The 19,973-nt window shown below is 51.4% G+C and overlaps 1 protein-coding gene across 2 annotated transcripts in view; it reads right to left on the reverse strand.

The window, feature by feature from the left end:
• The window catches only part of SMC4 (structural maintenance of chromosomes 4), a 512,503-nt gene that overhangs the window by 25,247 nt on the left and 467,283 nt on the right, over positions 1–19,973 (reverse strand). For both annotated transcript variants that reach the window (XM_086944206.1, XM_086944207.1), the window contains exon 23: positions 3,873–4,056. In XM_086944206.1, the coding sequence (XP_086800332.1) occupies positions 3,873–4,056 (184 nt within the window). The remainder of the gene's footprint in view (positions 1–3,872; positions 4,057–19,973) is intronic.

A 19,973-nucleotide genomic window follows, 5' to 3' on the forward strand; every position in this document is an offset into this window, starting at 1 on the left:
CGGAGTCGTCTCTGAAGCAGGCACCGGAGCCCGAGCCTTTGAGCGACGATGCTCCAAGTCCTGCGCTGCGTAAGTCGACCGACAGGGAGAAGGTGAAGAGCGCCTGTGCTTTCTCGCCTTCTTGTGCTTTGACTTACCTGAGGACCTTGACGACTTAGTGCGATGAGTAGGGGCTCCGTGAACAGCCTTGTGACCTTCATCACAAATGAGATCGGGATTAACACAGAGCCAACCGCTGGGCCTCCAAAAACTTTCGAGACCGCCCCCTCAAAGTCTTCGGGTGCATGGCCTGGCAGTCGGAGCACAAGTTTGGGTCGTGGTCGCGCTTCAGGCACAATAAACACATAAGGTACTGATCCGTCAAAGACATCTTGTGACAGGAGCCACAGGGCTTGACGCCATTCCGATGTTGGGATATCCCTTGCACACCAAGAGTCCGAGACCCAAAAAAAGTCATCTAAAAAAGTTGCAAAAAGCTAGGCAAACCCACTAACAGCAAAGTGAGATTTGTATTGCATAACTGTGAAATATACAACATTTAAGTTACCTTTACCCTGTCTGAAGCAACTGCCCAGCCTAGTACTTGGTATTAATATGGTGTGAAAGTGTCCCCATGTTGACGAATTGGCAGAGAGATCCCCTCTGAACTCAGCAGAATATGCAAAGTGGGGGCTGTGGGTATCCTTCAGTGCCTCACTGTCAAATCTCCCCGACACGTCTGTTTTGGGCCACAACACCTTGGAACTCCTAAAAAGGGAGAGAACAGGATGCTAGGAGAATTCTTGTGTATTCACAGTTCTGGGAGCTACAGGACCCTGCTTTTGTCGTACCAGAATTCTGTCTCCTAGTTTGTTGTGGGTAGAGAGCCTGTGCCAAACCAGATTTTAGTGTTAGATGTGAGAGGACACTTGGGATTAATATAGTGCACTCCAACATGCTCACAACCCTCGAAGCTAAAGTTTAGAGTGGCCAAAGACCTTCACAATCTTGAAAATGAACTGGTACATGGCATTCTGGGACTGTATGCAGTAAGAAACCGGAACTACAGAGAAAGTGGGTATGGATGTCCCCTGGGAACCTTTACCTTATTGGTTAAGGTGTGTCCATTACTCACCTCTCCCACTAGCTGGTGCCAGGCATAAATCTGTCAACCACAAGAACACTCTTCGGAGCACTTTGTGGACCTGCATCAGAACAGAAGAGGACTGGACATGCTGTCTGTGAAGAACTATTAAGTACTAGACCTGCTCCCCCCTCGTGCAGATGACAAAAGTTACGAAAGGAGTTTTTACTCCAACACCCAGCTGACCAGTGGCAACAGGAACTTGGACTGGACTTTGCTGGTGGCCTCTGTCTGGCAACCAGAATGCATAGGTGCCTCCTCACCCCATGTGCCGTTTTCTTAATTAATTGTTTTTAAAGTTCACTCTACTCCAGTGGTTGCTTTGGCACCAAGAAAAGGTTTGCACACTTCTGATGTAAGCCTAGAGACCTACAGTGAAAAGTACCCAACCAACAGTTCCACAGTGTCAGACTGAATTTCTGATTCACCCCCGAAAGGCTCCATCATCTCTAAAAACACACACACAAAAAAAAAAACCTTTCTGGTTTAGGATTTAGACTCGTTATCTAACAAAAACCTCAAAAGCTACACATATTTAGCAGGACAAACCATTTACAGGTACCACACCAGAAGTGCAACAGTGCCACCTACAATTTCACATTTGTCCGCCAGTGAGGCAACATTTTCTCTAAAAAAAATGAATTAAGTCTTTTTTGGATGAGGGCTTTGAAACATTAAAACTTTTTAAATTACAGACTTTCACTGGGGCAAACCATAATGTATTGTACCGGGGATCTATTGCGGCAGGCCTCAAATAACACACCTAGGTCCTGCTTCCATAATCATTGATGCGGTGTGCTTTTTTGGCACTATATTCACTTAAACCTTTCACAATTCTTCTCCCGTTTCCCTTATTGGATTTGTTGTTATGGTCTTATTTTATTCATAACATGTTTCTTTATTTTAAAGATGGTTGTGGAATTTGTGATTCATTTTCTACTGTTTCTGCACAAATGCTTAACAGTGCTTTTGATTTAAGATGGACTACTTTGTGTGATGTTTCCAGGGATTAAGCAGAGGTTTATTTTGTTTAATTTGCGTCACATCCAGCAGGTGGTGGCCTCATTCTTTGAGGTGGTTACTTTTCAACCCCAAATAAACCATTTTCCTTACAGCAACTATTACATGTTTAACCTGTGCCTTGCAGTAACTATACATTGCCAGTTTAAGTGGCACAGTATAAGTCTGCCACTGCAGTTTGACCAATTTGTCCTTTCTAGGGTACATTTTGTTTATGTCAGTATACAGTGTTGTAACTATTTGTTTGGCATTTTGTTTCTTTTTTAGTTTGGGTAACATGGAGCATTCTTGTGGAACCCCAGTGAATTTTGGCCAAGAAGATTTCACAGTGTGTCCGTGTCTAAAACATAGCCATGCCATGACTGGCAATTCATCACCTCTTTAAATGCCTTTAATGTTATGAATTCGTTATTTTGGCAGACATCACTCAGCTTTTCTAATACCAAACTATATAGGTTGTCTTATGCCCATTTACTGTGGTAGGTGCAGGTTGTTAGCAAGTGGTAGCAGAGGAGGGTAAAGGGTTTTTGTTTCCAAAGTGTGCGAGTCATCACTCCACGCTTTGTGCGTGAACCATAACAAGTTAACAATCCTAGATTCACCCTTGGGTTTTGAGCGGAGTACTGTTCCAAGCAGGCCACCCTCTACTATTCTTTCCTCTCAATGAATGTGCTTGCATAATGGTGTGAGGGAGATACAAACAGTAGTACTTGAGTGCCTGAACTACCAAATATATGTGGGGCCAGGACAGACAAGAACAAGTAATATTAGTCATTTGTAGGAGGTATTGGATAGGATTCTAGACCCTTCTATGACTAAGCAATTATCGGAATAACTTCAATTTGTAATCTGGGAACTACCTCAAATGTATCCATTTCCAGGCTAGTGGAAAGATGCTCCAGTAAAAAAGTTCAAAGCTAGAATGACACTTATTCAACAAGTCTGAGAACCATTGTTCAGGCTCTCACAGCCGATAATATAGTTGCACACAATGTAAGAATTCTGCTACAATTTGTGACTATTATTGGTATGCATAATTCTATTGTCTTATCACCTACACCCACCTCAGCCGTGTAAACAATGGATGAGGTATAGAGATTAAGGACAATACCTGTATTTCGCACATTGCAAACCTTTTCAGCAGTTCTGGCAAAAATCATGCACAGCAAACTAAATGACATCTGTAGACGTCCACAAGATGAAAGCAGACAAGATAAAGTACTGCAGAAAAGTCAGAACAAACAGAAGATCACAGAACCTGCCCCCAAGGATTGACCCTTTTGAGACAACCCTCTAAATATTCGGACAAAGCCTCAAAACTTCTGATCTGCATCCACTAGATTTCAACCATGAAGAACATTTCGGGAAAAAAAGACAGGCCCTGGGCAACTGGCAGAACACAAAACAATGTCTGAAGGTACTGATGCTCACTTTTTCCAGAAAGGAAGCAAGGAATAAGGTCTGAGAGCAGGGTCTGGGAATATCGGATTAAAGGGTGGAGAGTTTTAAGTTAACATACTGTTCTTTATGCTGGGAGTTCGAGAATAACTTTGCCACAGCTACAACTATAACTCAAACTCTAGGAATGCTCATCTGTGGAAAGATTGAAGATTTTATCAATGGAAGTAAAAACCCACTGTCCAGATTTAAAAACTAAAATGAACCGAAATGTTACAAAACAATCAGAACTAGATCTAAAGATCAAAACAAAAAAGGTTAAAATACTTACATAGATGTAAAATGCAACAATAGATACATTTTTAAAATCAAGAGCTGCATCAATCTCATCCATGAAGTAGAGCGGAGTAGGCTTATAATGATGAAGAGCAAACACCAAAGCTAACGAACTAAGTGTCTTTTCTCCTCCAGAAAGATTAAATATTTTTTTCCAGCTTTTCTTTGGTGGACGAACACTAAAAAACAAGAACAACATTAATGAAACTGTCTCCCATAGTGATATGAAGTTCTACATACCTGAATGACACTCCTCCAAGTAACATATCTTGTTATGGATCTCCTTGGATACCACATCCCTGTCAATTTTCTAGAACCTCTCGATTTCCCCGGCCCAAGGACATTTTTAACTAGAAAAGAGTACGAGGTTTGGAAGAATAGGATAAAAATAGGGCACAGAGCAATCAAATGATATTCATATTGGCAAGGGACTAATGAAAAAGGGCTTACATAATTCGAACAGAAGGCTTGACCAACATGGGTGGGCCTAGTACCTTGTACCCAGGCAATGTTGGTACATTTCTTCTGGGTACAAATAAAGGGTAAACCTACCTCAGACAAGTGTCACCAGAAAAGGGGCAATAACATTACAGAGAAAAATATTAAACTTTAGTATTTTGCTTCATAAACTACCACACCAGACCTAAGATTTAATTAAATCAGTGATTTATTTTATTGGCCTGCTGGGACACTCACTCGTTACTGAGCAGTATCCATTTTGGGTATATCCAACACTGCTATAGCTGGGACAACAATACTAATGCACATCAACTAGATAAATAGCTTATTTCCTTTTTGGCACCCGGCTACCGAGAAACTTTGAAGCTGAACAATCAAAGCATATAGTGGTGGTGGTGGTGGTTAGACAAACATGCAGATAAACACAAAACATGATTAATGTTAACTAAGGGGAATCACTGTGCTCAGAAACCTTTAGGAGTAGCCTGGTCTTACTACAGAACAAGTTATTTATTTTCGGTAATGATGCATCTGGTAGAGACATGTTAGTTGTGGATTCCTAACCTTAGAATTTCCCCCAGGCGTCAGTCTGGATCAAGACATTTTTATTCAGCAGCACCCCTGCGTGTCGTTAGGTTGCGTCAGTTGCCTCTGCATCAGTCGTCGGCATCGTGGGTGCCGGTATGACGATGCAGGACCTACAGACAGCGCCCATGCGCGCCAACGTCGTTGTCAATACTACTTTACAAGCCGGAAGCGCAGAGCCATGACAGACACTGACCATTGGCGTGTCAAAACAATGGGCCCTTAAGGGGAATGTCCCTATCCCTAAATTTGTTTGCTGACCACCCCACCCTCCCCGCTCTACAACTAACATGTCTCTACCAGATACATTATTGCCGAAGGTAAGTAACGTGTTCATCTTAGAGAGACTGTTATTTGTAGATTCCTTAGCTTAGAAGGAGTAGTTTCTGTCCTGTAGCACAAGTTACTACTTGTGTAACGATATATCTGTAAGAGACATTAGTTAGTGATAGATTCCTTACCTTAGATTATCCCCAGGCGTCAGACTGGATCCGGAAAGTTTTGCGTAGCAGTACCCTTGCGCGTCGGTAGGCGTCGTCTGCGGCTCCGCGTCAGTCGTCGGCGCCGTGATGACGTCGTCGGAGTACTTAGACGCCGCCTCCGCGTGCTGACGTCCGTTCTTAGCCACAGCTTTTCCGCGCCAGAAGCGCAGAGCCATGACAAAAACCGACACTGGTGCCAAGAAACTAGGGCCCTGAAAGGGGATGACCTTAACCCTAGATATCGGTTCGCAGAACGGGGAGGATGGGTGAGTCGGTAAGGAATCTATCACTAACTAATGTCTCTTACAGATATATCGTTACACAAGTAGTAACTTGTGCATCTGAAAGAGACACATTAGTGATAGATTCCTTACCTTAGAATAGATACCCCAGCAATACCATCCCCGTGGTGGTGGGTCTGCGAACCAATATTTACACCAGAAAGTCCTGGAGAACGGAACGGCCGAAGTAGCCGTCCCTCCGGACTTGACTGTCCAGGCAGTAATGCCGCGCAAACGTGTGCAACGAGGCCCACGTAGCTGCCTGGCAAATGTCCTGCAAGGGCACACCTCGGCCCAAGGCAGTTGTAGTGGCCGTGGCTCGAGTGGAATGAGCCCTCAGCCCAACAGGGGGTTCCTTCTTAGCCAAGGAGTAACACGCCTGGATGCACATGATAATCCATCTAGAGATGGTCCGTTTGTGCACCGCTTTCCCTTTCTTAGCGCCCGCGTACCCAACAAAGAGTTGATCATCCACCCGGAACTGGCGTGTGCGATCCAGATAAAATGAGAGCGCACGTTTTGGGTCCAGACGGTGGAGCCTCTCCTCCTCTCTCGAGGGGTGCGGAGGCGGAAAGAAGGTGGGCAATGTGATGGACTGCCCAATGTGGAAGGCCGTGACCACCTTCGGCAAGAAGGAGGGCCTAGTCCTCAAAACAACCTTGTCCGGATGGACTGAAAGGAAAGGAGGCTTACAAGAGAGGGCCTGGAGCTCACTCACTCTCCTGGCAGAGGTGATGGCTACCAGGAAGGCAGTCTTCAGAGAAAGAAGGCGAAGTGGACAGTTATGAAGTGGCTCAAAGGGAGCGCACATCAGAAATGTGAGAACCAGGTTCAAGTCCCACTGAGGCATCACAAAAGGAACAGGAGGGAAAGTATGAGTGATGCCCTTCAGGAAGCGATTTACGATAGGGGACTTGAACAAAGAAGGTTGGTCAGGCAGCCTCAGAAAGGCTGAAAGAGCCAAAAGATAGCCCTTGATAGTGCCCAGAGCAGAGCCCTGCTGGGCAAGAGAAAGAAGGAAGAGAAGAACCTCAGAGAGAGGGGCATTGAGGGGATCCACAGCCTTTGCTGTGCACCATGCCACAAATCTGTTCCACCTGCAGGCGTATACCGTCTTTGTGGAGGGACGCCTGGCTGCCAGAATGATGTTGCAAACTTCAGGAGGCAAGTCAAATGGCCTCAACTGTCGCCGCTCAATCTCCATGCATGGAGGTGGAGACTGGGCAGGTTCGGGTGGAGGACCGTCCCCTGCTGCTGCGACAGAAGGTCCTCCTGAAGAGGCAGACGAACCGGGGGATCGACTGACATACTGAGTAGCTCGGGATACCAGTACCTTCGTGCCCAGTCCGGAGCCACAAGGATGACTTGTGCCCGGTCGCGCTTGATCTTCTTCAGCACTCTGGGCAGAAGAGGTATAGGCGGAAAGGCGTACAACAGACCGCAGCTCCACTCGCAACGAAAAGCGTCTCCGAGCGAGTGCCGCCTTGGAAATTCCAACGCGCAGAACTGATGACATTGCGCGTTCTCTTCGGTGGCGAATAGATCTAACCAAGGCTCTCCCCATCGCAGAAAGAGGCCTTGCGCCACGTCCGAGTTCAGACGCCATTCGTGATCCATCGAGCACCGACGGCTGAGTTCGTCCGCCCTGGCGTTCAGGGAACCTGTCAGGTGTCACGCCCTGATGTTCCAGCCATTGCCAGAGGCGCAGAGCCTCCTGGCATAGGGTCCACGACCCCACCCCGCCCTGTTTGTTGCAGTACCACATGGCGGTGGTGTTGTCCGTGAACACCTGCACTGCACTCCCTCGGACAGACGGGAGGAATGCTTTCAGTGCCAGACGAATCGCCCGCAGCTCCAACAGATTGATATGGAGCAAGGACTCCGCCGGAGACCAGAGTCCTCTGATCTCCACCTCTCCCAAGTGGCCTCCCCAGCCCTGGAGGGACGCGTCAGTCACAACCACGTGCTCCGGTTGGGGAAGGGAGAGGGATCTGCCGTTGACCCAATCGCGGTCCGTGAGCCACCACTGCAGCTGTCTCGCAGTGCCCTCCGAGATCAGGACATGGTCGGACAGGTTGCCCCGGTGCTGGGCCCATTGAAACTTCAGGTCCCACTGCAGAGCTTGCATCCGCCACCGTGCGTGATGCACCAGAAGGATGCAGGAGGCCATCAGCCCCAGAAGCCGCAGCGTCAACCTGACCGAAACCCGGGATAACGGCCCGAAGATCGGAATCAGGGCCTGTATATCCCGAACCCGCTGTTCGGGCGGGTAAACCCGAAACTGCGCCGAGTCGAGAACCGCTCAGATGAAAAGGAGCTTCTGAGAGGGACACAGGTGTGACTTCGGCACATTGATGGAAAATCCCAGCCGGTGCAGGAGATCCGCCGTAGTCTGGAGGTGGCTGACGACTGCCTGGGGCGAGCCCGCCTTCAACAACCAGTCGTCTAGGTAGGGGAAGACTGAAACCCCTAACCTGCGCAGGTGAGCTGCGACCACCGCCATCACCTTCGTGAACACCCGTGGGGCGCTGGTAAGGCCGAAGGGGAGCACGGTAAACTGAAAGTGCTCGAGGCCTACCGTGAACCGCAGGTAACGCCGGTGGGCCGGCAGGACGGGGATGTGGAAGTATGCGTCCTGCAAGTCCAACGCTACCATCCAGTCTCCTGGGTCTAGGGCAGCCAAGACCTGAGCCAGTGTCAGCATTTTGAACTTCTCCTTCCGGAGGAAGCCGTTGACGTTCCTCAGATCCAAGATAGGGCGTAGGCCCCCTTTGCCCTTCTTGGGTACCAGGAAGTAGTGGGAGTAGCAACCACGTCCTACTTCTGGCCCAGGAACGCGCTCGATGGCCCCCTTGGCCAAGAGGGCCGAAACTTCCTCCTGCAGGAGCCGCAAGTGATCCCCCGATACGCGGTGGTGTTGCGGTGGCATGGCTTGAGGAGTCGTCTCGAAGGGGAGGGAGTAGCCCCTTCGGACGATCTGCAGCACCCACCTGTCCGAAGTGACTGTGCAGTGAGAGTGGTGATGGCGAACCCTGCCTCCCACTGGCGTCACATGGGCCGAAAAGCACGGACTAGGAGGGTTTAGAGGCGGATGCTGCGGGGGCAGGTGTGGACTGGCTCCGCTTCTTTCCCTGACCGCCTCCACGGCGGTTTCCACAGCCGCCGCCGCGCTGGACGACAGTCTGCGGCGAGTGGCTGGCGGCACGTGTGGGGACGCCCCTTCCTTGGCCACGAAAGGAGCGAAAGGCACCCAATTTGCTGGCGCGGGGCCGAGAGGCCCAAGGACTTGGCCGTAGCCCTGGAGTCCTTAAAGCGCTCAAGCGCGTGGTCTGCCTTGTCGCCAAAGAGGCGACGGCCATCGAACGGCATGTCCATGAGTGTATTTTGGACGTCTGCTGAGAAGTTGGCGGATCTCAGCCAGTCGTGGCGTCGTATCGCCACCGTCGCAGCCATCGCTCTGCCCAGCGAGTCAGTAGTATCCAGTCCGCACCTGATATTATACCTCGCTGCTTCCCGGCCCTCCAGTAGGGCTTGGCCGAGTTTGGCCCGTACCTCCAACGGACACTCTGGCAGCACTTCCGCCACCACTTCCCACAGAGAGTGGATGTAACGGCCCAAGAGGCATGCGGTGTTGCAAGACCGCAGTCCCAAGCTAAGGGACGAGAACACCTTTTAGGCATAGGCCTCGTACCTCTTGGATTCCCGATCGGGGGGAGCCGTCGGGAAGGCGGTCTGGGAGTTAGAGGCCTGGATAACCAGACTCTCTGGGGTGGGGTGGGTGGACAGGAAACATGGGTCGCCCGGGGCCGGGCGGTGGCGCCTGGCCACGTTCCTATCTACAGGCCAACCTGTAGCGGGCCTGGACCAAGTGCCCAAAAGAACGTCCGTCAAGGCCTCATTAAACTGCAGCAGAGGCTCCATGGAGCATGACTGCGGCTTAAGGACCTCAGTGAGGAGGTTAGTCCTAACGGCCGCGACGGGGAGCTCAAGGCCCAAGGCCTTAGCAGCCCTCATCAACACCACACTATATGCCGCGCCCTTCTCCGAAGCCACGGTAGGAGGAGAGACGAATCCAGTGTCAGGAGAGGTGTCCAGGCCACTGGCCTCCCCAAGGTCTCCTGTCCAGTCCATGTTAGACTGACATTCCCTTGTCAGAGGGTCCTCAGACCCGTCCCAATTCTCCTCGTCCCCCATCTCCTGAGATTCAGGGTCATAAGTGAATGGGGTGGGTTCATAGAATTGAAATTCTCCGAACGGCGTCGAGAGCGGCGCCGACAGGCGTCCACCCGACGTCGGAACCCAGTGAGAGGAGGCACCGGGGACAGCGCCGCCCGAGGACTGCGCCGGAGGGGACACCACACGGACCGACCCCGGGGGGGGGGGGGGGGGGAGGTCGTAAGGTCCACCTGAGACGGTCCATCGCCCGACGAGAGCCCAGCGGTGCCGGGCCCGAAGACACCGACGACGCCGGGGCCGCTGTACCCTGCGGCGCCGAGCCCGAGGGCAGCGGCGGCGTCGGGATCGCGGAGCCCTGCGGCGCCGGGCCCTAAGGCGCCGGCGAGGCCGAAGCACCCGACGGCGTCGTAGCCCCCGACCCACCAGGGCCCCCAGACGGGTTCACTGGGCCCGAAGGCGCCGCGGAACCCGTCGGAGGAGAAAGGGACCTCATGGCCATGAGGAAGCGCTCGATCTCCTCCGGCGTCGCGTTCAGCCCAGGGACCGGGGGGTATGGGGCGGAAAGCGGTGCCCGCGACTCACGAGGAGCCGCGTGGGCGGTGTAACCCGAACCCCCGGCCGCATCGCTCGAGCGTTGGGGGGAGTCAGAAGAGCGATGAGGTCTCTTCGACTTCTTATGCTTCTTACCCGACGACTTGGACCCCGAGAAGTGGCGCCGACTCCCGGAGCTGTGACGGCTCTGTCCCCGCGACCTGTCCCTCGACCTCCCGTGGGACCGGGACCTCACACGGCGCGGGGCCGACTGGCGGATCTCGAGTCGCCTGCGGGACCGCTCCCGCCTGGCCTTCCTCGAGAGTGCCCGACAGTCGGAGCAGGCCTCGTCGTCATGGTCGACGCCCAAACACATCAGGCACAAGCGGTGGGGATCCGTGACCGACATGGTACGGTCGCACTCGTCGCAATGCTTGAGGCCGGGCATCCCTAACGGCACCGTCGGAGTCGTAAGACTTCGAGATGGATCCAAAAAAGATCACAAAAGTTTAGTCAAAAAGTGACTAGGGAAGTGCTCTTTCCAGATCTGCGCTGGCTGGCGCGGAAAAAAGAAGAACTGACGTCAGCACGCGGAGGCGGCGTCTAAGTACTCAGACGACGTCATCACGGCACCGACGGCTGACGCGGTGCCGCAGACGACGCCTACCGACGCGCAAGGGTACTGCTACGCAAAACTTTCCGGATCCAGTCTGACGCCTGGGGATATTCTAAGGTAAGGAATCTATCACTAACGTGTCTTTCAGATACTCCAGTTCTGTAGTAGGGGTATCTCTCATATAGTCATAATCTAGTGAATAGTCCCGCCCATGTGCGCGTACCCCGGAGCAATCAAAAATAATCTCTTAAGTTGTCAAAAATGCAGACCTGCACCGACACTTAAGAGAGAATTTAAAGACAGAAAATGCAGCCTATATCCACAGGCTACACTGTCCAGTACTTCAACTAGAAATGCCACCAAAAACCCACAAACAGCACCGCCTGTCCAGATTTCTCCACAGAGAAAAACTTTCCTTTTCCAGCAGAACCCTCTGGAATGATAGAGAGGAAGGAATGGACAGACAAGCCCCATAGGCTGCCATTATGTGGCTCAAAACAGGATACTGTGCCTTTAAGAGAACCTTCCAGAACACTCAGTATCCCAGAATGCACAGCAGGTCCCTCTTACTTTCAGTTCTTTTTGAAGGCGTAACACGCCAGACCTGTAGCATTCCGTACATAATATCTTTCTCCACCGGGGAGGAGGGCGGGCGCTTTTGACTATAACAGATACCCCTACTACAGAACTGGAGTTACAGGACAGAAACTACTCATTCTGTAGTAGGGGATCTCTGTATATAGTCATAATATAGTGAATAGAATGGCAAGCCCATCCCCACACCAAAGCGGCGGTGGAGAGAATAGAATTAACACCACTACTGTGCTTTTCGCAGCGAAGCCTGCCCAACCTGAGCGTTTGTCCTGGCATCAGTGTCCAGACAGTAATGCTTAGCAAAGGTATGGACTGACTTCCAAGTGGCCGCCTTGCAGATTTCTGCAATAGGAACATTACGAAGCAAAGCAGTCGTGGCAGCTCTGCCCCTGGTGGAATGAGCCTTAGGTTTACCCCCTAAGGTCTTATTAGCCTTCTGGTAAAAAATGTATACAGGACACAATCCACCTCGAGAAGGACTGTTTTGAGGTAGCAAGACCGGTCCTGACTGATCCATAATTGATAAACAATTGGTCTGACCTACGAATATCTTTGGTTTTATCCAGATAAAATTTCAACACCCTCCTAACATCCAGGGAATGCAGAGACCTTTCCGCTGGAGATGAAGGATTCGGAAAAAATTTAGGTAAAGTTATGGTCTGGTTAACATGGAATTCAGAGATAACTTTTGGAAGAAATTTACGGTGACTACGCATAACAACCTTAGCAGCATGGAATACAGCATAAGGTTCTTGGCAATACAACGCCCGAATTTCACTCACCCTGTGGGCGGATGTGACGGCCACGAGGAACGCGGCCTTCCAGGACAGGTGCTTCAACGAAGCCTTATGAACAGATTCGAAAGGCTCCTTCATCAAACTGGACAGCGCCACATTCAATTCCCCTGAAGGCGAAAGAAGCCGGACAGGAAGGAACGCTTTCTTCAAGCCTTCCAAAAGTCCTTGATCACAGGGATCTGGAAGAAGGAAGTCTGTGAAGGGCATTTCCGTAGGCAGTCAGCGCAGCGAGATGAACCTTAATGAAACGGAAATTAAGGCCAAACTGCGCCAAATGTAGAAGATAAGGAAGGATCACAACTTCCTTACATGTCGTTGGATCATAGGTCTTGGACTTGCACCAGATTCAGAATCTCTTCCACTTGTAAGCATAGGAAGTCCTAGTGGAAGGTCTCTTAGCCTCCTTCAGTATGTCCATTCAATCTTTTGGTGGATTCAAATGGTCATATTGCACTCTCTCAGGAGCCATGCCGCCAAACTCAAAGACGAGAGGTTGGGGTGCACCATCTGCCCCCTGAACTGCGTGAGAAGGTCCGGCCGGCACGGCAGCCATATCTGAGGAAGGAGAGACCAGTGATGCAGGTCCGTGAACGACCACTGCCTTGGCCATTCCAGGGCAATCAGGATCATCCGTGCCCTGGACTGGGACAGCTTGATGAGCACCGCCGGAATCAGGGGAATGGGAGGAAAAGCGTACAGAAAGCTTTTTGACCAGTCGATCCATAGCGCATTCCCCAGCGTCCCCTGCTGGTAGTACCTGGAGGCGAAGTCTCGGCATTTGCTGTTTTCGGCGGTGAACAGATCTACGTCTTGAGTCCCCCACCTTGCGAAGACGTCTCCTAGTACTTCGTCGTTTATGACCCATTCGTGGTTTTCCTGAATCAGTCTGCTCAGCGCGTCCGCCTGAACATTCTGCACACCTGACAGATGAGACCCAGTTATCGTCAGTCCTCTGGCTAACAGCCAGTGCCAGATCGCCTGCGCTTCCTGTGACAGTGTGCGCGATCTCGCGCCCCCCTGCTTGTCAAGGAAATACATCGTGGTCGTATTGTCCGCCCGCACAAGCAAGGAGTTGGTCTGGAAGGACAGATGAAAGGCCTTCCGTGCCAAGTGAACAGCTCTGAATTCCAGGAAACTGATGTGATGTGGACTCTGTCGGAGACCACGCTCCCTGGATCTGTGGATGGTCTGAATGTGCTCCCCAGCCCAGGAGAGACGCATCCGTAACGATAGCCTGAGTCGGGAAATCCCTGTGGAAAGGAACCCCTCTGAGGATATTCTCTGCTGAGCACCACCATCTCAGGGACAGTTGGGCCTGAAGAGATAACTGAATCCGGTCGTCCCATCACCCTTTCTTCTGGTTCCACTGGTCCTCCAAACAGCCCTGTAGCGGCCTCATGTGTAGGCACGCATGCGGAATGAGGAAGACACAAGAGGCCATCGCTCCCCATAGAGAAGACACCGTCCTCACTGTTGTAGATGGAGCAGCTAAGAGCCTTAGCCTTGCGAGGGATGGATAAGCGTCTCTCCTCAGAGGGAGACATGCTAGCCGACAGCGTATTGATGGAGGCGCCCGAGTACCGCAGACACTGTACCGGAATCGGGACAGACTTGGACAGACCTATGTGCAACCCCAGACGGTCAGCAGGACGTCCAGGTACGGGTAGATAAACACCTTGTTCTGTCTCAGGTGCGCTGCTATCACAGCCATGCATGTCGAAAAAGTCCTGGGTGCAGACTTCAGTCCAAACAGTAGTACGATGTACTGATAGTGATTGGTGCCGACGAGGAAGTGCAGGAATTTCCGATGTTTCCAAGGAATGGGCACCTGGAGGTACGCACAGCCATCTCCTCTTTGCAGCTTAGGATAAATCCGGCGCAAAGACAGCAACCATCCGTTTGCTTAACGCAAAACCAGAATGGGCCTGAACTCGATCTGGTCCTTCTCTCGCACCCGAAAGCACCGTCACTACAGACCTTCTCTTGGAGACCGAGGGACGTCTTAGCTCCCTGCTTCTCAACAGGGTAACGGCATCCGATCGGAACTCGCGCAGCAGGAACTGCGAGGGAACCGGTGGAATTGCTGGAAGAGGGCTGACAAACGAAGACTGTCTTAGACCCAGCCGGCCTTTGTTCGCTGAGGAGCACCAAGCTCTCCCGCGTATGCGCACAATATACTTGTGAATTATTAAATGGCGGCCCGGGACCACAGACAAATTCTGGGAGGAAAAAACTCTGCTAGAAAGGGCGGAAGGCCTTAGGCCGTTCTCCATACCCCAAACCTACAGCCTTCAAAAGTCTCCGATTCAGACTTCATGCAGGCCACTCACTACCCTCATGGCAGCCCGGGTTTCCCAAAGAACGGGAGAGTAGAAGTACTCCGCTGAGCCGCAGGACGAATAAAAGTATGGCAACGTAGGACAAGTCTACAATACCTGGGGGTCGGCAGGAGAGAAAACTCCGCTCCGACACCGATGCTCAAATCTGAAACTATCAGGCCCTTTAGACTATCTCTTGCAAGGCTTCCCTCCGGTCTGTCGGCAGGGGAACCACAAATAGGTGAAGAAACACCCCCACACAGGGATCTTACCACAACGAACCAGCAACAGCGGGCCACAGCATGCTGTCTGCATGCCGAAACCCCTACGACCAAGTCAGGAGTACGTTCGAAGCCAGAACCTCCTGGCAGGTGGTAGTGGACGAAAGTTGAGAGAGGCTCCCAGTACTCATGGAAGACGCATCCCTGGCACAAGGCAAGGGGATTCGTAGACTGAGGGGCCAAAGGCCCCTGGGGTGGTGGGTGGGAGAGTGAACCGAGAGAATTTTGAAGTATCCCCGGTGGTCTCACCAGTGGTGGCAGAGCAGGAGGCGACCTAGACGATGGGTAGGTATGCAAATACTAAAAACTAAGAAAAAGGACCAACGTCCCTCGCTTACACGTGGTAAGTAGCCACAGAGTCCCCATCAGAAGGGTTCCTCGACGCTGATCAACTGCTCGGCGTCGTGAGTGGACGTTGCCGGGAACACAAAGTCCCCTCCCATGAAGAGAGGCTCACCACGGAGCGAGGCCGGGAACAAGACCCAGGCGTCAAGCGCCGGCAAGTATTCCGCGGCTGTAACCCATGACGTCTACCTCACTACGACGTCACCATCACTAAGACAGTGACTGTCTCTACGACATTGACCAACACCCCGACGTCAAAAGGTTACTACGGTGTCAAACACCGAGACGCCGAGCCATCCATAACGGTGACGTCTGGACCTAAAGGAAGATAGAGCCTCACTGCCCCACGACGTCGAGCCTCACTGCCCCACGGGCACTCCACGGCGTCCAGGCACTCCACGGCGTCCAGGCACTCCACGGCGTCCAGGCACTCCACGGCGTCCAGGCACTCCACGGCGTCCAGGCACTCCACGGCGTCCTCGACGCTGACTGGAACCGCGTCATAGCTCAGACGTGCCCCTACTGGGGAGAACCCCAGAGGTCACAGCATGGGACTCTGTAGAGGACCTACCCTCTCTTTACCCAGAGGCTGAAGATGCCTTCAAACTCCGCTGCTCCAAACCTGGGAGCCGAAGCCTCCTAGAAATGAAGTTACAGAGAATACAGGTGTCAAAAGACACAGGAGAGCACAGAATACAAACCGTGTGAGCTTCAGCTTTGGTCTTTAATTCAGCTGCAGACAAAGCACTTGTCAGACAAATAGTATAAAGACAAGAAGACTGCAGAAATTCTGCCAAAAAAACACAGCAGAATGTAGATAAAGGCCAAAGACGTCGAGTGAAGCTGCAAAAATCCAAAATTATCACAAAAATTGAATATAAAAAGCTCAAAAAAGAAGAGCTAATGCTCCAGGGTTCTGCTAGCAGGAGCCGGAAAAAGGAACTGAAAGTAGGAGGGACCTGCTGTGTATTCTGGGATACTGAGTGTGTTCTGGAAGGTTCTCTTAAAGGCACAGTATCCTGTTTTGAGCCACATAATGGCAGCCTATGGGGCTTGTCTGTCCATTCCTTCCTCTCATCATTCCAGAGGGTTCTGCTGGAAAAGGAAAGTTTTTCTCTATGGAGAAATCTGGACAGGCTGTGCTGTTTGTGGGTTTTTAGTGGAATTTCTAGTTGAAGTACTGGACAGTGTAGCCTGAGGATATAGGCTGCATTATCTGTCTTTACATTCTTTCCTAAGTGTCTGTGCAGGTCTGCATTTTTTGTCAATTTAAGATATTATTTCTGATTTCTCCGGGGTACGCGCACATGGGCGGGACTATTCACTAGATTATGACTATACACCGAGATCCCCTACTACAGAACAGATACCCCAGCAATACCATCCCCAGAGGAGGGTCTCCAAACCAAGATCATATCAAAGTCCTGGAGGATTGAACGGGCAAAGTACCCATCCCTCTGGACTTGTGTATCCAGGCACTAGAGTCTGGTAAACATGTGCAAGGATGCTCACGTTGCTGCTTGACCGATGTCAAGGACTGGAACTCCATTTGCTAATGCAGTGATTGCTCTGGTGGAATAAGCATAATGGAATAAGACTAACTTGACTTCCCCTGGTTTAGAAAGGGAAACTAAACTCTAAAACACATCTACAATAGACAAAGGACTACGACAAAGGACTCTGGTCCCTGTATATGCTACTCTGGCGGCCATGTTGGACTAGTCCTCCACTTTGGTGGCCATCTTAGATTAGTCATCCTCAACAACTGCCCACACCTAAGACTATCCTCATTCTCTTTTCTCTTCAGGCCTACACCACTGTAACCTCACACTCATCTATGCACACCCGCCCCTCTTCTACCTACTTACCTACTCCTCCTCTATTATGGAACGCATGGGCAAGCACACATTCAAAATTAACTACCCACCAGAGTTATCCAAAAATAACGCCAAACGCTTCAAACACAACTTCCTGAAGGCCCACCCTGAAACCCCATTTGTGGACACCTATTTTTCACCGATCAATGGTGCCACGAGCACTGATTTCATTCTTTACACTCTACGCAGAGCACAGTGGAGGAAAGCCCTCCTCTCCATTCTCACTATCTCCACCACCAGAAAATCCGCTCATGGTTTAACACTTACTACCACCCCATCCCAAACTTTCCCAGGTAGAGCCACCATCACCATCTACAACAACGGTACCATCCTATTCCAATCCACTGATAAGAACCTGGACCTGATCGACAATTTGTTCCCCACCTTCTTCGAACACGTCTCTAACCGGCGCACCTCCTTTCCTAACCTCTCAAGCTACACAACCCCCCCACTCCCACCTCTAATCTCCAATGTAACTTGCCTATCCTAGCACATCAGCTGAACGACACACACTTCTCCCATCCCCCCAGCGCTGTAGTCAGTCACCCACCAGTTGTAACCTCACCACACCTCTCATCCACGCGTGAGGACTACTCCCCCTCATATATCCCAAGCGCTGTAGTCGGTCACCTACCAGATATAACCTCTCCACTCCCCCCACCCAATGGGGGAGATTTCTCCCCCTCATACAGCCTCCATACCCCCACCTTCCCTACCCCCCAACTCTCACCTCCTATGAGTCTCGCAGAACCCTCCATTGGCTGGAACTTATCCCCCCCCCCGCCCATATCTCACACTATCTCCCCTCCCACGCTTACTCCCCACTACCCCACTCTCCCAACCAGAGTTGCGGAACACACCACCTCTCCTACCTCAACCCCTCCTCCTCGCTCCCCCCCCACTCTCAGCCCCCAATACCCTCGACACACCCCCACTGTCTCCAGCCTCCCCCCCCCCTCAACTCACTTGCTCCGACCTCCCCTCCAGCACCCCCACCTATGCCTCCAACACCCCTCCCTACCCATCCACTCCCCTCACCCACATTCTCACACACCCATCGAATGACACCCCACTCACTATTACCTCAGAGCTCGGCACCAACGCTAGCATAGCCCCCCACCCCCTTGCCAGTCCCCATTCCAGCTCCCTAATCAACGACTCGCCCACGGCGCCCATCCCTCACTCCACCCCTAACCCTCCTCTGGACATGATTATAGCCACCCTCTTACAAGTCAAAGAAGAGCTCCACACCATCAAAGATCTACTTACCACACTCACCAGACAACCCCTACCTATCACCGCCACCTCACGCAACAAACCCCCCACCCACCCTACATACCCTCACAAGTCATACTCCCCGCATTGGCCCTCTATCCCCGCCCGCAATCACACACGCCCCCGTCGCGCCCTCAACCCCCTTTCGGACCATGACCTATGCACCCATCTTCGCTCAGTCTGCCCTGGTCCCTTAAAACACACAACCGCTATACACCTCCCCATTCCCACAATCCTCACTAATCCCCTTAGGCCCCCCACTCTGAGCAACAGAAGTTCCGTCCCCAATAACCTCAGAGAAGTCCCCCGCTCTCTAGAACAATCGACCACCCTTCTCTCCCCCAGACTCAAATGCATCCTACTCAACTGTAGATCGGGCCCGAGACACTCCTCCGACATCGCGGATCACATTATAGCATTGGACCTCGACCTGGCCATTCTGACTGAAACGTGGTTAACTGAAACTTCTACGCCTATAATGGACATACTAGTCCCCTCCAACTACCACATCATTAGGCTCGACAGGACCGGCAAGACGGGCGGTGGAATCCCATGCATTTTTAGGAGCACCCTCTCTGTGACCAAAGTCACCTCCCCCTCCCTCACTTCCTGTGAACTCTTCTGCCTTGATATCTCCAGCGAGGGCAAACCTGTATGCTCTTTACATGTCATCTACCACCCGCCCGGGGACAACCTCACCTTCACCCAACAACTCATGGACATGATCTCATCCAATGCCGGTCGGCAGTCCACTCAAATTTACCTGGGTGACTTCAATCTCCATTAGAACGATCAGAAAGAAGCAGTGGTGAATAGTCTCAAAACTTTCCTTAATGCGCTTGACCTCACCCAAATCTGTAACAGCCCGACACACGACAAAGGCTCGATCCTCGACCTTATCATCGCCAAAGAGGACGCTACCCAATTGGGGTCGATCCAACCCTGTGACTGGTCAGACCATCACATTATCTCTTTCTTCATCAACGAAAAAGTTAAACCTAACATGGCTCAACCCACCAAATCCAAGATCTGGAAAAGGGACATGAAGAATCTCAACCCGAACTGCCTGCCTTCTCACACTCGCAGTCTCCTCCTTCCCCCTGTGGGCGCCCCTGATGTTCAATCATTGACTGACCTCTACCTCGATTCTATGAACTCAATCAATGAAGCTGCCCCCCCTGCAATTGAAAAGAGTCTCCACCAAGAAATCGAATCCCTGGTATGATGGCAGACTCAATGAAGACAGACGTGCCTTGCGAATGGCAGAGCGCACCTGGAGATCTGACCCCTCAGCACTGCACCTTAAAATGCTAAAGAACAAGAGAAATGCCTACTTTAGGAAGATCAAGCGTTCGAAATCAGACTTCTTCAACCTCCAGCTGGACCAAGCAAAGAACCGACCAAGGAAACTGTTCGATCTAATCAAATCTCAAACCAAGATGCAACCCTCACAATCAATCAGCGCAACAAGCGATTTTC

The sequence above is a fragment of the Lissotriton vulgaris genome, chromosome 11 (assembly GCF_964263255.1).
Source record: "Lissotriton vulgaris chromosome 11, aLisVul1.2, whole genome shotgun sequence".
In the NCBI taxonomy this organism is placed as follows: domain Eukaryota; kingdom Metazoa; phylum Chordata; class Amphibia; order Caudata; family Salamandridae; genus Lissotriton; species Lissotriton vulgaris.